The following is a 14,724-nucleotide window of genomic DNA, read 5'->3' as shown; positions in this document are numbered from 1 at the left end:
GTGTTCTCAGCAGAACGGTTCTGCAGCAGGTGACAGTGGAATGAGGTGGAAACAGGAAGTGACAGCTCCATCAGGGATCCATTCAGCGAACACAATGAACTCATTACTCTGCTGCGCTGGATTGTTCCGTACGGAGGTTTACTTCCTGTGACTGTTCTTCGGGAACGTCAGGAATTCCCGGCTGCAGTCTGTGAGAACATAAAAAACACATGAACACGTTTATATATTTCTGCTTTCTTAGACTGAATGTGTTCATTTATTATATCGACTTTTTAAAATGATTTTGTGTCTTTCTTTATAGTGTTTTAAATGTTTATGAAAAGAATAAATAATAAATAAAACCATATTTTTGGTCTGTTTTCATTTTCTTATTTTATTTATTGTATGTATTTGTTTTAACGACTTTCTGATTGTTTAGGGTATTTTAAATGTTAATAATAATTAAAAATAAATAAATAAATAGTACTACGTGCAGCCTCTAGGAGGCGACAGTGAGCGCGGATGTTGGACCGTAGAAGAAGAAGATGCAGCGGTCACCTGATCAGTGATCACCTGACTGAAGCTAACAGAGAACAGAGAACCACCTCGGAGAACAGCAGCAGACCGGTTCTCCTCCGCGGACATGGCGTTCATCACAGCCACCTGGAACCCGCTGGGAGAAGCTTTTTACCGGTGAGTTTGTCTCCGGTGTGCCGGTCTGTGAGCAGCTAGCAGCCGCGGCTAACGTTAGCCGCTAATGTTAGCCGTTAGCTCACCGCAGGTTTAATTTGATATTTATCCTACAGGTGATCGATCAGGTGAGTTTCTGTCACACCGAACTGAGCAAAAGACTTTATCCAACCAGAGTCCGCGTTCAGTCGGCGAAACATTGTCGCGAATTTCACCGAGAGACAAAACACCGTTAAAATGTGCGAATTTGAAACGGAGCCTGGTGTGACACAAAAACCGTCACCGTGACGGCAGTGTTTGTTTTAAGTGTTTATATGTGTTTGCACTAATGTTAAAATATTTTGTGTTTATGTTTTTGTCTGCGTGTGTATGTTTGTATCGTCTGTGTTTGTTTGTGTTTATGTTTTTGTTTGTGTGTTTTTGTTTTTGTCTGTGTTTGGGTTGTATGTTTTTGTATCGTCTGTGTTTGTTTGTGTTTATGTTTGTGTTTATGTTTTTGTCTGCGGGTGTATGTTTGTATCGTCTGTGTTTGTGTTTTGTGTTTATGTTTGTGTTTTGTTTTTGTCTGCGGGTGTATGTTTGTATCGTCTGTGTTTGTGTTTATGTTTGTGTTTATGTTTTTGTCTGCGGGTGTATGTTTGTATCGTCTGTGTTTACATGTTTGTGTAAACGTCTGTGTATTCACACGTGTCTCTGCTTGTGTGTCTGCAGTAAGACGGAGCTGTTTGAGATGTGTTGGACGTTGAGGGACAGTCTCAGAGACTGTCTCGTGGCTGCAGCTCCGTACGGAGGACCAATCGGTAACCGATGATGATTTCCTGAACGTTCACGCGGTTCACGTGTTCAGATCCACACGTGTTGATTGTATGTTCTGTGTCAGCTCTCCTCAGAGAACCGCACAGACGTTCTCCCAGCTCTCGCCCTCAGTTAGAGATTTATTCTGCGTCTGGAGTCGCCATCGCCAGCTTCCCGGTAAATACACACCTGTCCTCACTGATAACACCTGTCCTCGTTTACAGCACCGGCCACATTAATAATACGTGTCCTCTTTAATGACACCTGTCTTCATTAATAATACTTGTCTCCATTGACTAATGATATGATATAATAATGCTGCAAGTCAGTCATGAGTTGTCTCTGTGTCCCTGTCTTTCTTTTTGTCCCTGTCTGTCTGTCTTTCAGTGGAAAAGTGGTCCTGTGGTCCACCTGGGTTGGACGGTCAGTGATGAGCTGTTGTGTATTCAGGAGGACGGATCAGTTCTGATCTACGACATGTTCGGATCCTTCAAGAGACACTTCAGTATGGGACAGGTCAGTCCCACTAGTTTTACCTGCAGGGACCTGTTCTGTTTTTACCTGCAGGGACCTGTTCTGTTTTTACCTGCAGGGTTAGGTTCTGTTTTTACCTGCAGGGTTAGGTTCTGTTTTTACCTGCAGGGTTGGGTTCTGTTTTTACCTGCAGGGTTAGGTTCTGTTTTTACTGCAGAGTTAGGTTCTGTTTTTACCTGCAGGGTTAGGTTCTGTTTTTTTACCTGCAGGGTTAGGTTCTGTTTTTACCTGCAGAGTTAGGTTCTGTTTTTACCTGCAGGGTTAGGTTCTGTTTTTACCTGCAGGGTTAGGTTCTGTTTAGTACTGCAGGGTTAGGGTTAGGTTCTGTTTAGTACTGCAGGGTTAGGTTCTGTTTTTACCTGCAGGGTTAGGTTCTGTTTAGTTTAGTACTGCAGGGTTAGGTTCTGTTTTTACCTACAGGGTAGGTTCTGTTTTAACAGGTTAAGTGGTCCAGTAGTCAGGTGTTGAGTACCAAGGGTTCCACTCTCCTTATGGGACAGGGTGTTGTTTTAACAGGAAGTCAGGTGTTAGAGGCCAAAGTGTTCCACTGGCTCCTCCCGTTTCACCTTGGCAACCAACATCGACGACCTGAAGCTCCGGAGGTTACCTGAAGTCCCAGGTAGCACCTGGTCCACGTCTGTTTGCTCTGTGACTGTCTCACTCTTGGTTCTCACTGCCAAGCTGACCATCTGTCCCTCTGCAGGTCTACAGGGGAAACCGTCCTGCTGTCGTCCTCACTCAGGACAGACAGACTAAAGTCCTGCTGTCCAACGGACCTGAACTCTACATCCTGGACAACACGTCCTGTACCGCTGTGGTGAGACAGTTAGTGGACACTTAACACCTCTGATTAATTGAAAGACTAAATAGAACCCTTTTGTCTCTCTCTGCTCAGAGACAGTTAGAGGGAGACATGAAATAAATAACCTCACCTGTGTGTCTCTCAGTGTCCCCCAGGTCTCAGTCCTCAGGCAGGCAGCATCATCCACATGTCCGTCCTTTAGTTATAAGTACCTGGCTCTGTTCACTGACACTGGACTCCTGTGGACAGGCTCCTCCCACCTCCAGGTGAGACACTCCTCTGTCCAATCAGCTGTTAGATCTGACCTGAGGGAGTGGGGTCTGTGTGGACAATGACGTGATTCTCTCTCTGCAGGACAAACTGAGTGAAGTGGACATCAAGAAGACGACGCCTCCCAAACAGATGGTCTGGTACGTTCAACTGTCCTCCTATGTGTCTGCTCATGTTCTTCACCTGTCCACCTCTCTGTCCACTCACCTGTCCCCCCCCCTCTACCTGTGCAGGTGTCGCAGACCAAAGAGTCAGCAGCCGTCTGTGGTGCTGATGTGGGACAGACTGCTCATGGTGGTTGGAGTGTGTCATGACACCATCCAGTATCCTTTAGACCAGATCAGACTGGAACCACAAACCAGTTCAGACTGGAATCACAAACCAGTTCAGACTAGAACCACAAAATGAAACCACAAACCAGTTCACTCAGGGACCACAAACCAGATGAGACAGGTACCCCAAGCCTGAAACTTATGAGGGTTCTCCTGGAGCCTGATATGTTTTCTCCTGAAACTCGTTATGGTTCTCCTAATGTTTGTTGAGTAGTTCTTAGTTGAAGAACCCTCGCCTGATCGCCAGTGTTCAGGTTCCCTGTTCAACCCTTGACATGATCTAAGGTTCCCCGTAGAGGATCCGTGTGTTCTGGTGGGAGAGCTGGACGGGGTCCGGATCATCAGCTCGACTGGTCAGGAGCTGCTTCAGGAGGTTCCTCTGGTCTGTCAGGACATCTTCAAGATCGCCTCCATGGCCCCGGGAGCTCTGCTGCTGGAGGCCCACCGGGAGTACGAGGTGAGAACCCGTCCTTCTGATGGAACAGCAGAACTCCAGTGCACGTTCCTGCCTCTGATGACGTTCCTTTTGTTCTCAAGTAGAAGTCGAGCCAGAAGGCGGACGAGTACCTGAGGGAGATCAAGGAGCAGAGCATGCTGGGAGAGGCAGTCCGACAGTGTGTGTGGAGGCGGCAGGACACGAGTACGACTCCAACACCCAGAAGTCCCTGCTGAGAAAGTTCTATATCCTTCTGAGTGTTTTGGTTTGGTGTTCTGTGAGTGTCGTTGTTCTCTGGTGTTCTCAGTAATGTTCTCTCTGGGTTCTATAATCAGTGTTGTTGTTCTCCTGGTGTTTCAGTAATGTTCTCCTGGTGTTCTCAAGCTCTTGGTGTTCTCAGTGTTGTTGTTCTCCTTGTTTGTAATGTTTCTGTGTTCTCAGTGTCGTTGTTCTCCTGGTGTTCTCAGTAATGTTCTCCTGGTGTTCTCAGTGCGATGTCCTTCGGGAAGTGTTTCTTGACGGACTTCAGTGCGGATCCGTTCGTGTCGACTTCTGCAGAGAACTCCCGGGTTCTGAACGAACGCCGTCAGAGAGAGCAGCGTGGGGCTGCCGCTCACACACACTCAGTATCCTCTAACAGAGTGCATCATGGGACATGTTGTCTGACAGTCTGTAGTCTGATCTGTGACCAGCTCCTTGACCTCTGACCTCAGATTCAAACAGATGACTCTGCAGGTGCTGATCGACCGGTGATCACACCTGTCTCTGTCTCTCTCACCCGTCTGACCTGTCTGTCTCTCACGCCTGTCTGTCTCACACCTGTCTCTCTCTCACCTGTTTCTGTCTCACACCTGTCTGTCTCTCTCACCTGTTTCTGTCTCACACCTGTCTGTCTCTCTCACCTGTTTCTGTCTCTCTCACCTGTCTCTGTCTCACACCTGTCTGTCTCTCACGCCTGTCTGTCTCACACCTGTCTGTCTCTCTCTGTCTGTCACACCTGTTGTCTCTCTCACCTGTTTCTGTCTCTGTCTGTCTCTCTCACCTGTTTCTGTCTCACACCTGTCTGTCTCTCTCAGTCTCTCTCACCTGTTGGTGTTTCGACACCTGTTTTGTCTCTCTACCTGTTTCGATCTCAAACCTGTCGTTACCACCTGTTTCTGTCTCACACCTGTCTGATTCTCAGTCTTCTCACCTGTCTCTGTCTCACACCTGCCGAGTCTCTCTCACCTGTTTCTGTCTCACACCTGTCTGTCTCTCTCACTTGTCTCTCTCTCTCTCTCTCCTGCTGTCTCTCTGTATCGAAGGTTTTAACCTGTCTCACCTCAGCCGACTCACCTGTGTCTCCACCTGTCTCACCCGTCTCACCCGTTAAACACCTGTCTCACCTGTGCCACCTGTCTCACCCATCTCACCTGTCTCACCCATCTCACCTGTCTCACCTGTGCAGGTGCAGCAGAAGGACCTATCAGACGAGGCCATAGCGCGGGCGGTGTGTGTGAAGGTGGGAGACTCACCTGGTGTGTCTTACTCTCACATCGCAGCCAAAGCTTACGAGTGTGGACGCACCGAGCTCGCCATCAAGGTAACTGAGCACTGGACCTCATAACACAGACCTGTCCCACCTGTCTGTCTCACCTGTGTCATCCCTCTGTGTCCAGCTGTTGGACTCGGAGGCCCGGTCTCACCTGTCTCTGTCTGTGTCCAGCTGTTGGACTCGGAGGCCCGGTCTCACCTGTCTCTGTCTGTGTCCAGCTGTTGGACTCGGAGGCCCGGTCTCACCTGTCTCTGTCTGTGTCCAGCTGTTGGACTCGGAGGCCCGGTCTCACCTGTCTCTGTCTGTGTCCAGCTGTTGGACTCAGAGGCCCGGTCTGGGGTCTCACCTGTCTGCTGCTGTGAAGTCCAGTCAGCTGGCTCTTAGGACTGGAGAGTGGAGACACCTGACCTGGGTGTGTCCTAAGCCCGCTCACCACCTGTTGGCCAGGTGGACGACATCCCTGTGACATCACTGATGATGTCCCCTGTGTCCTCAGTGTACACGGTGGTGACGTACCTGAAGAACGAGATGAACAGAGGAGACTTCTTCATGACTCTGGGAACCAGCCGGTCGCTCTCTGCTGACAGAAGAGTGAGTCACCTCCTGCTGCTCTCAGTCAAGCTCCTGGCTGCGGAGACATCACCTCCTGCTGGTCACCTCCTGTGTCCTCATCACCTCCTGCTGCTCCTCATCACCTCCTGTTGGCTCCTGGTGTCCTCTTCCTTCTCATCACCTTCTGCTGATCTTTCTGCTCCTCCTATTCTTCATCATCCTTCTGCTCCTGTACTCCCCTGTCCTCATCACATTGTCATCACACATTAGAGGTCTGTGGGAGCAGTACTTCATTAGCGCAGTACTCTGTGGGAGCAGTACTTCATTAGAGACTCTGTGAGAGCAGTACTTCATTAGGCAGTACTCTTGAGAGCAGTACTTCATTAGCGCAGTACTCTGTGAGAACTTCAGCAGTACTTTTTGAGGTCGCTAGCGCAGTACTCAGTAGCAGTACTTCATTAGCGCAGTTCCTAGGAGCAGTACTTCATTAGCGCAGTACTCTGAGAGCAGTACTGCATTAGCGCTACTCATCACACTTCATTAGCGCTCCTGTGAGAGCAGTACTTCATTAGCGCAGTACTCTGCTGCAGTACTCTGAGAGCAGTACTTCTAGCGCTCTTTCTGAGAGCAGTACTTCATTAGCGCTACTCTGAGAGCAGTACTTCATTCATTACCTTCTGCTGATCTGGGAGCAGTACTTCATTGCTCTCTGGGAGCCTCATTAGCGCAGTTCCTGTAGGAGCAGTACTTCATTAGCGCAGTACTCTGAGAGCTACTTCCTAGCGCAGTACTCTCATCACATTCATTAGCGCATACTCTTGAGAGCAGTACTTCATTAGCGCAGTACTCTGTGGGAGCAGTACTTCATTAGCGCAGTACTCTGTGGGAGCAGTACTTCATTGTACTCTGAGAGCAGTACTTCATTAGCGCAGTACTCTGAGAGAGTACTTCATTAGCGCAGTACTCTGTGGGAGCAGTATCATTAGCGCAGTACTCTGTGGGAGCAGTACTTCATTAGCGCAGTACTCTGAGAGCAGTACTTCATTAGCGCAGTACTCTGTGAGAGCAGTACGTCATTAGCGCAGTACTCTGTGGGAGCAGTACTTCATTAGCGCAGTACTCTGAGAGCAGCACTTCATTAGCGCAGTACTCTGTGAGAGCAGTACTTCATTAGCGCAGTACTCTGAGAGCAGTACTTCATTAGCGCAGTACTCTGTGAGAGCAGTACTTCATTAGCGCAGCTGAGAGCAGTACTTCATTAGCGCAGTTCTCTGTGAGAGCAGTACTGCGTTCCCTGTGTGACAGTGCTAATAAAGTTTTGTGTTCAGTTCTGTAAGCTGCAGGAGCAGGACACTCTGAAGGATCTGTATAACCAGGACGACGACCACCAGGAGCTCGCCAACTACTACGTCACCGCCAGCTACAGAGAGAAGGTAACCTCCCCCGTCCCCTGTCCCCCGTCCCCCGTCCCCCATCCCCCGTCACCTGTCCCCTGTCCCCTGTCGCACCACCTGAGAGGAGGGTCTCAGGGTGTCTCTGTGTGTGCAGAGGTTGGAGAGCCGTCTGTCCGTCCTGCAGAGCGCCGTTGATGAATACAATAAGGCGAAGAAAACGAGTTTTCTGCGAAGGTAAATCTGTTCCTGACAGGAAACAAACATGGAAACAAATTCTGTAATTTTGGCTTTAATCGTCTCAAATTTAAATATTGCGTCTTCAGGCCACAGAGGACGAGATGCGTCTCCTTCGTTTCCAACGCAAACTGGATGATGAGAAAGGGGCGGGGCTTCTGGGACTGTCTCTGCAGGTACATGAAGGGGGGGGGGCTAAAAGGTGACAAGGGTGAGTAGTTCAGCTGCCTCACTCTTCAGGTGAGAAACAAAGAGTTAAAATCCTGGAACAGGTGATTGTAACACCTTTATAGATTATAATAAAAAATACTTTTTTCTATTAGAGTACTTTATTTAATTTTACAAACACAGAACAAACTTTTTCAACTTATTAACTATTAGAAATGTACTCAATTTTACTTGTAAAAGTACTTTGTTTAACTTTATTAGAACAGTACTTATTTAACTGTATTATAAAAGTACTTTATTTGATTGTAACTCCTTCAGGTTATTTCTTAATTTGAAAAATGGTTACCTGCCAGCCTTTGATGTCACTTCCTGTTTGTGCAGGCCACCATGGAGGCTCTGCTGGCGTTAGGACTCCACAAACAAGCGGAGCAACTTTACAGAGACTTCAGAGTACCTGACAAACGGTGATGTCACTGCTCGCTCTGCTGTGATTGGCTGAAGCACCAGTTTACCTGTAAGACTAACGAGCCTGTTTCTCCTGTCTTACCTGTCTCACCTGTGCAGATACTGGTGGTTAAAACTGAAGTCTCTGGCTGAGAAGGAGGAGTGGGACGAGTTAGAGAAGTTCTCGAAGAGCAAGAAGTCTCCTATTGGCTACCTGGTAAGAAGAACCCGGCCCCGTGTCACCTGCCGTTTTAAAAAAAGATTTAAAAGATAAAACTACATTTCCCATGATTCTCCAGGCGTTTGTTGAAGTTTGCATGAAGAATAATAACAAGTATGAAGCCAAGAAGTACGTTTCCAAGGTAACACCTGAGCAGAAGGTCAAAGCTCACCTGTCCATCAGGTAAGGCTCACAGCACCTGTGACATCATCACACAGGTGAGACCTGACCAATCAGGTGGCTCCTCATCTTCTTCTCTTCCTGCCAGTGACCTGGAGGGTGCGGCAGACGCTGCGATCGAACGCAAGAACGAGGCCGAGATGGGGGCGGTCCTCTCCAGATGCCCCGCCTCCGACCGCCTGCTGATTGACAGGTTGAACCGAGCTCGAGCTGCCGTCGTCAAAAAGTGATCCTCCATTCAGAGAGTATGTACAGAGACAGCAGATGGTCTGCTGCCAAAAAGTGATCCTCAGCTTACCTTCTGATTGGTTCTCAGAGCAGGCGTTACTATAGCAACTGGAGTTGTATCTTCGTCATGTGCTTTAATGTCAAAACTGATGATCACATTATTGATCTGTGGTAATAAATAATGTTTGATTATTGATCACTCAGCTGATTTTACTTTGAAGTCTGAACTTTTCTGCCTCTGTTTCAGCCGTAGTTCAGCCGGAGTTCAGCCGGAGTTCAGCCGGAGTTCAGCCGGAGTTCAGCCGGAGTTCAGCCGGAGTTCAGCTGTAGTTTCAGCCGGAGTTCAGCTGTAGTTCAGCCGTAGTTCAGCTGTAGTTCAGCGTAGTTCAGCCGTAGTTCAGCCGTAGTTCAGTTCAGCGTAGTTCAGCCGTAGTTCAGCTGTAGTTCAGCCGGAGTTCAGCCGGAGTTCAGCCAGTTCAGCCGTGACTCAGCCGGAGTTCAGCCGGAGTTCAGCCGTAGTTCCTAGTTCAGCCCCCCCTGTGTAAAACTCACTCCTTTTTTTTTTTTTTCTTCTTTCACTTTTCCAGTTTTTGTTTTCTTTTTTTACTGTCACATTTTATTTCTGTTTTTACTTTGATCATTTGAGTTTTGGTTTCTTTTCTTTTGCTTATATTTGTTTAAATTTTCCTTGAAGCTTCATTGTCTATAGGAAGCCTTTTTGTCTCTGAGCTTTCAGCCACGTCTCTTGGTCTTCCTCGGTGGAAAGAGGTGCTTTTTTACATCTTTTGCTTTATTTACATCTTTTTAAATGTTCTATGAGTTGTGTGTTTTACAGAAAATATTCTGACATTAACAGTGATTCAGATTTAATGAATAAATAACTTTTTGCCAATCCTGCAGGGTGATTTTAGGAGAGCGTGTAGGTTTGGAGGACCTACACCTACAAAAATTGCAAAAAGATGAAATAAGTTGCCAAAAAAAAAATTGCTCAAAAATCTTTGGTAACATAGAAAAATCCTGCCATTTAAAGTTGTCTCGTCCTCCCTTAAAGCCAAGATAAAACCATCATTCCCCCCCCCCCCACACACACACACACACACAAATTATTTTTAAATATTTAACTCTAATCTAGTTTTGGTTTTGGATGGTTCAGCAAAGGTCGTTTCAGAGATTGAATGGCCTTTAAAGTCCTGGAAAAGTCCTGGAAATGCATTAGTAAAAACATGAATGAACCTTGTGATAAAACATGTGGTATAAAAGAAAATTAAAGTAATTAAATTAAATTAAATTAAATTATAAATAAAAAAACGTTTAAATAACAACCTGAAGTTCTCAGTTCTGCCACACGGAGGCGACGCGTTAATCATTTTTATTACAGAAAATTGAAACTGAATAAAATCTGTATTTAATCATTTCATTTGGATTTGATAGACAAAAACTGTATCAGTAAACTTTCAATTTTATCGATTATTTGAAAAGAATTTTTATCAGTTTCACATCATAATTAATCATTATTGATAAATTGTCTTTAGTTTGTTAATTATTTTAAAGTCTAAATATTTAATCAGTTTTATTGAATATTTTTATAGTTTTTTAATCTATTTCACGTCATAATAAATGTAAATGTAAATATGTAATCAGTGTTAATGAGTTTGGTCTTTGGTGTATGGACCGTATCAATATTCATGATCGATTATAAAGCCGGTCTGTGAGCTCAGTCGGGGTCAGGCGGTTTTGGGGGGCGGAGCTACCAGATCTTGCTCCGGTGCAAAGTACTGAAAGTACTTTAAATCTCGCAGAGTGAAGTACTGCAGAAGGTGAGTGTGCTTGTTTTTTAAACTGTGATTTTAAAGACTTTCCTTGAAGAACCAAAAAATCAGCCGATTTAAAGGGCCAGCGTTTGTGCGGAAGTGCACGGTGTAGAAGTCACGTGACTGAAATAATTTAAGAAATAGCTCAACATCGGTGTTCATACATGCACCAAAAACTGCACCAAAAACTGCACCGAACTGCGCTAAATGAACCTTTCCCCCGCTAACAGAGAGCTGCGTGTGTGTAAAAGTACTCGTTCATTGTGGCATGAAGGCAAAGCTGCGCTGTTGTTGTGTTTAAGAGAAGCTTTAACTTCAGTGTGAAGTCTGCAGTTTGACTCCAGCAGCAGCTCATGTGCTCAGAAGCAAGGCAGCAACAAAAAGTGACGGACTGTAAACGGAGTCTGGTTTGAGAGAGTTGAGATACACTTTAACTGACCTGAACTGCAGTATCATGAGACTAAAGCAGTATAATGTGCAGTAATCATGCCCTGTGCATATAGTATTTTAGTGTTATGGAATGTAATGTGTAATTATAAACTTTAGGTAGTATACAGTGTACTGCATGAATTGTGGACTATTATTACATGTAATACTACAGAGAAAAACATGCAGCATCTTAATGTGGTGTATGTTTATATAGTGGTACATGAACTTAAATGTGAAACATAGTTAAATATTTAGAAACATTTGTAATGTAACACAATTGTAACATGAAGTTTTCGTACTAAATAATAATAATTATTATGATTATTAATATTAATGTAGTAATATGTAGTACTCACTGTAGTGTGTTATTAATAATTTATATCATGGTATGTTATGTATGTGATTGTAACGTGAAGTGTTAATAAGTATATAGTTGTACACTTTTCTACTATAATATGAAGTAATATAGTATGTAGTCCTCACTATTGTGTGTTATTAGTACTTTATACGATGTATGTTATGTACTCTAATGTGTAACATGTAGTAGTTTAATATTTAGTAATGTGCAGTATGTTATGTATGTAGTACAGTGTATAGTACTTTGCTGTACACTTTACCACTCCAAGATGTACTAATGTAGTATGTAATACACTCTTTAGTATTGTTATACAGTGCTTTTATTTTCCAACCTTTACTGTATTTAAGATCTATAGGTCTTCTGTTGTTTCCATGGAAACAGTGAGTGAAGGGACTCCTCTTCTGTGATTGGTCCAGACAGACAGGTGATAATGTCATCGTTGAAGGTCGAGTGTGTGGTGAAGGCGGACGCTCAGATTGGTGAAGGGCCGGTGTGGGAGGAGTCAGAGCAGACACTGCTGTTTGTTGACATCAGCGGGCGGAAAGTCCACCGCTGGAGTCCGACGACCAATCAGATCCAGTCTGTGGAGACAGGTCGGCCAATCGGGAGAGATTATCCATTCATTTAAAAAGAAAGAATTTGAAGGGTCACACCTGTCCGCCTGTCCTCAGGTGACATGGTGGGGTTCGCGGTACCTCGCAGGTCAGGTGGTTACATGGCAGGCGTGGGTCGCAGCATCGTGGCTGTTGATTGGTCGACTCAGAAGATGACGCCGTTGGTGGAGGTCGACGAGGACAAACCAAACAACCGACTGAACGACGGGAAGGTGGATCCGACCGGACGCCTGCTGGCAGGTCAGTCAGGTTACCTGCAGGATCGACTTGACTATACAGATCAGATTTTGGTGGTCAGAGGTCACTGTGACCTCACATCTAGCTGATTTTTTATGAATGCAGTGTCCTCAAATTTGGCACAAACATCCACTTTGACTCCAGGATGAACTGAATTAAATCTAGTTCATCTTTGAGTCCAAGTGGACTCAAAGATGGACTGATTAGATTTTGGCAATCAAAGGTCACTGGGAACATGCATCAGTGTCATTATCATGAAGTGGACATCTCAAGAATACCTTGAGGGAACTTCCTCAAATTTTGCACAAACGTCCACTTGACTCAAGAATGACATGATTAGAATTTGGTGGACAAAGGTCAGTGGGAAATGGTGTCTGTCCCAGTCACGAGAACGTGATCTCTCAAGAATGTCTTGAGAACTTCCTCAAATTTGGCACACACGTCCACTTAGACTCAAAGATGAACTGAGTAGAATTTGAAGGTCAAAGGTCACTGCGACCTCACAAAACATGTTTTTGGCACCAACTCAAGAATTCGTATGCTGATTGTGTCTCAGGTACGATGGGGAAAGAGGCGCGACCTGCGGTGGTTTCCAAGCACCAGGGATCTCTGTTCTCTGTGACCTCTGACCTCACCGTGACCAAACACCTGAGCCAGGTAACCTCACCTGTCTGTCTCACCGTGACCTCTGACCTCACCGTCTCCAAACACCTGGTGGCCAGGTGACCTCACCTGTCTGTGCCTGTCCCTCTCTCAGGTGGACATATCTAATGGGATGGACTGGTCTTTGGATCAGAGGACGTTTTACTACATTGACAGTTTGGCTCTGACCGTCGACGCCTTCGACTACGACCCAAACACCGGAGGCATCGGTAACTGTGTACTTATATTACAGTGCACGTGTGTATTTATACCCTGGTATATATATGACGGGTGTGTGTTGCCTAGGTAACCGTCGTGTGTTGTATCATATGGAGGAGGGGGAGGGGCTTCCAGATGGGATGACGGTGGACACAGAAGGTCGTCTCTGGGTGGCCTGTTACAATGGAGGACGAGTCATCCACATTGACCCTGCTACTGGTTAGTTATACTGGTTTTACTGATTAAAGTGTTGTTGCTGATCAGTTAAACTGGTTTTTCTGGTTATACTGTTGCTAATGGTTAGTCATACTGGTCGTCCTGGTAGAGGTCCACTTTATGCGGTGCTTCTGGATTAGAGATGACCTGTGGTGTGCTCTCAGGTGTGCGTCTGCAGACGGTCTCTCTGCCGGTGATGAAGACCACCTCGTGTTGTTTTGGAGGTCCGGACTACTCTGACCTCTACGTGACCTCAGCAAGTCTGGGCCTCGACCAGTCAGAGAGGAGACAGCAGCCGCTGGCTGGAGGCACCTTCAGGGTGAGACTCAACTGTATCTGACTTACCTGTGTCCCTGACTCACCTGTATCTGACTCACTGTCATACACCTGGTTGAGGTTGACGGTCTTTATGTGACCCTACAGGTGACCGGACTCGGGATCAAAGGTCGCCCTTCAAACTCGTTCTCTGGATGATCGTCATTAGAGTGAAACAGCCAGTTACAGCGCGGCTCACCTGCAGGAAGTGATTAAATGATTGATTAGCCCTCACTGTCAATAATGTGATTAATAATTAGTCTTGATTTTGACAAAATGTTTGTAGCAGTGTATAACTTTATATAAATAAATAAATAAATGACAACGAGACGGCCAATCAGAGCTAAGAAAACAGCAACACTGAGGGTCAACAGCCAATCAGAGCCCAGTGTGTCATCCATATTCTTTCATGTAATTTTCTTATAACGAGTGAAATAAAATAAAACGTAAGAGATATCAGAACAGGTAGTGTTTAAGATCTGCAGCTGAGGATCATGGGTAATGTAATGAGGAATAAACATGAGCTCATTTCACCGGAAGACGGAGTGATCTGGGTTTTTTTCAACGTTGTCTGGATTGAGACTTTATGGATACGTTTTTTTTGTGTGTGTGTGTGTGTGTGTGTAAATGTTTCCCACCTGCAGAGAACCATCAGGAAAATTCCAGGTAATTTTCATTTTTATTATCTATATGTTAAAAAATGTTGCTAGATGTCACTAACATTATTTTCATATTTACCAGACGCTACAGTGAGTTACAAGGTTATATTTTAACAAGCCAGTTTATTTCCTTTAGCTCCACTCTCAGGTATGTTAAAGGTAAGTTTTGTGTTTTTCAACCTGGAAATTTGGGAACGTTCTCACCGTCACTGTCCATCCACTCAAAGTGTTTCTTTGCATAAAGAGATTAAGCAATAAATGTATGTATCCACGCTCCACTTTGAATAACGTACAGAAGAACTTAAAACTGTCTGAGCTGATCGCTATGGGGAATTTAAGTCACTTTTAAAAGGTCGAGAAAATAGCACTATCGGTCAGTGTGACTGCTGCTCCAATGATACCTGAAATCTGATGATTGCACTTTTCACATTT

The 14,724-nt window shown here is 45.4% G+C and overlaps 2 protein-coding genes across 3 annotated transcripts; both read left to right on the top strand.

Moving 5' to 3' along the window:
- The first annotated feature begins 557 nt into the window (after positions 1-557).
- Positions 558-9,005, top strand: vps16 (VPS16 core subunit of CORVET and HOPS complexes). The gene is given in 28 exon segments (XM_042513418.1): positions 558-672; positions 1,381-1,469; positions 1,550-1,641; positions 1,852-1,981; positions 2,442-2,452; positions 2,517-2,548; positions 2,550-2,617; positions 2,702-2,723; positions 2,725-2,815; positions 2,946-2,992; positions 2,994-3,066; positions 3,155-3,210; positions 3,304-3,393; positions 3,688-3,859; positions 3,943-4,042; positions 4,146-4,197; positions 4,329-4,464; positions 5,286-5,420; positions 5,497-5,740; positions 5,869-6,155; positions 7,208-7,357; positions 7,473-7,532; positions 7,535-7,552; positions 7,642-7,728; positions 8,102-8,184; positions 8,285-8,381; positions 8,464-8,567; positions 8,653-9,005. Coding segments are annotated over 28 exon segments (2,718 nt in total). The 5' UTR covers positions 558-622; the 3' UTR covers positions 8,795-9,005.
- Positions 8,755-14,203, top strand: rgn (regucalcin). Of its 2 annotated transcripts, none has more exons than XM_042513307.1 (8): positions 8,755-8,809; positions 11,807-11,983; positions 12,062-12,244; positions 12,798-12,898; positions 12,999-13,113; positions 13,190-13,321; positions 13,483-13,637; positions 13,742-14,203. In XM_042513307.1, exons 2-8 carry the CDS (start codon positions 11,821-11,823, stop codon positions 13,790-13,792), a joined length of 900 nt encoding a protein of 299 aa, XP_042369241.1. In that variant the 5' UTR covers positions 8,755-8,809; positions 11,807-11,820; the 3' UTR covers positions 13,793-14,203. The 2 variants fall into 2 exon arrangements, with proteins under 2 accessions (XP_042369241.1, XP_042369240.1); XM_042513306.1 differs by lacking the exon at positions 8,755-8,809 and adding an exon at positions 10,357-10,609 and having other exon boundaries at positions 11,738-11,983.
- The last annotated feature ends 521 nt before the right edge of the window (positions 14,204-14,724 follow it).

This window comes from Plectropomus leopardus, chromosome 24 (genome assembly GCF_008729295.1).
Source record: "Plectropomus leopardus isolate mb chromosome 24, YSFRI_Pleo_2.0, whole genome shotgun sequence".
Lineage (NCBI taxonomy): Eukaryota > Metazoa > Chordata > Actinopteri > Perciformes > Serranidae > Plectropomus > Plectropomus leopardus.
The sequence above is the reverse complement of the archived record's forward strand: the minus strand, read 5'-3'. Positions and strand labels throughout refer to the sequence as shown.

Bases quoted from the DNA above. Each gene is read 5' to 3' on its own strand.
- rgn (XM_042513307.1), top strand. From the start codon at position 11,821: ATGTCATCGTTGAAGGTCGAGTGTGTGGTGAAGGCGGACGCTCAGATT. The intron at 12,245-12,797 runs GTCAGTCAGGTT...ATTGTGTCTCAG, and splicing joins GACCGGACGCCTGCTGGCAG to GTACGATGGGGAAAGAGGCG. The intron at 13,638-13,741 runs GTGAGACTCAAC...GTGACCCTACAG, and splicing joins TGGCTGGAGGCACCTTCAGG to GTGACCGGACTCGGGATCAA.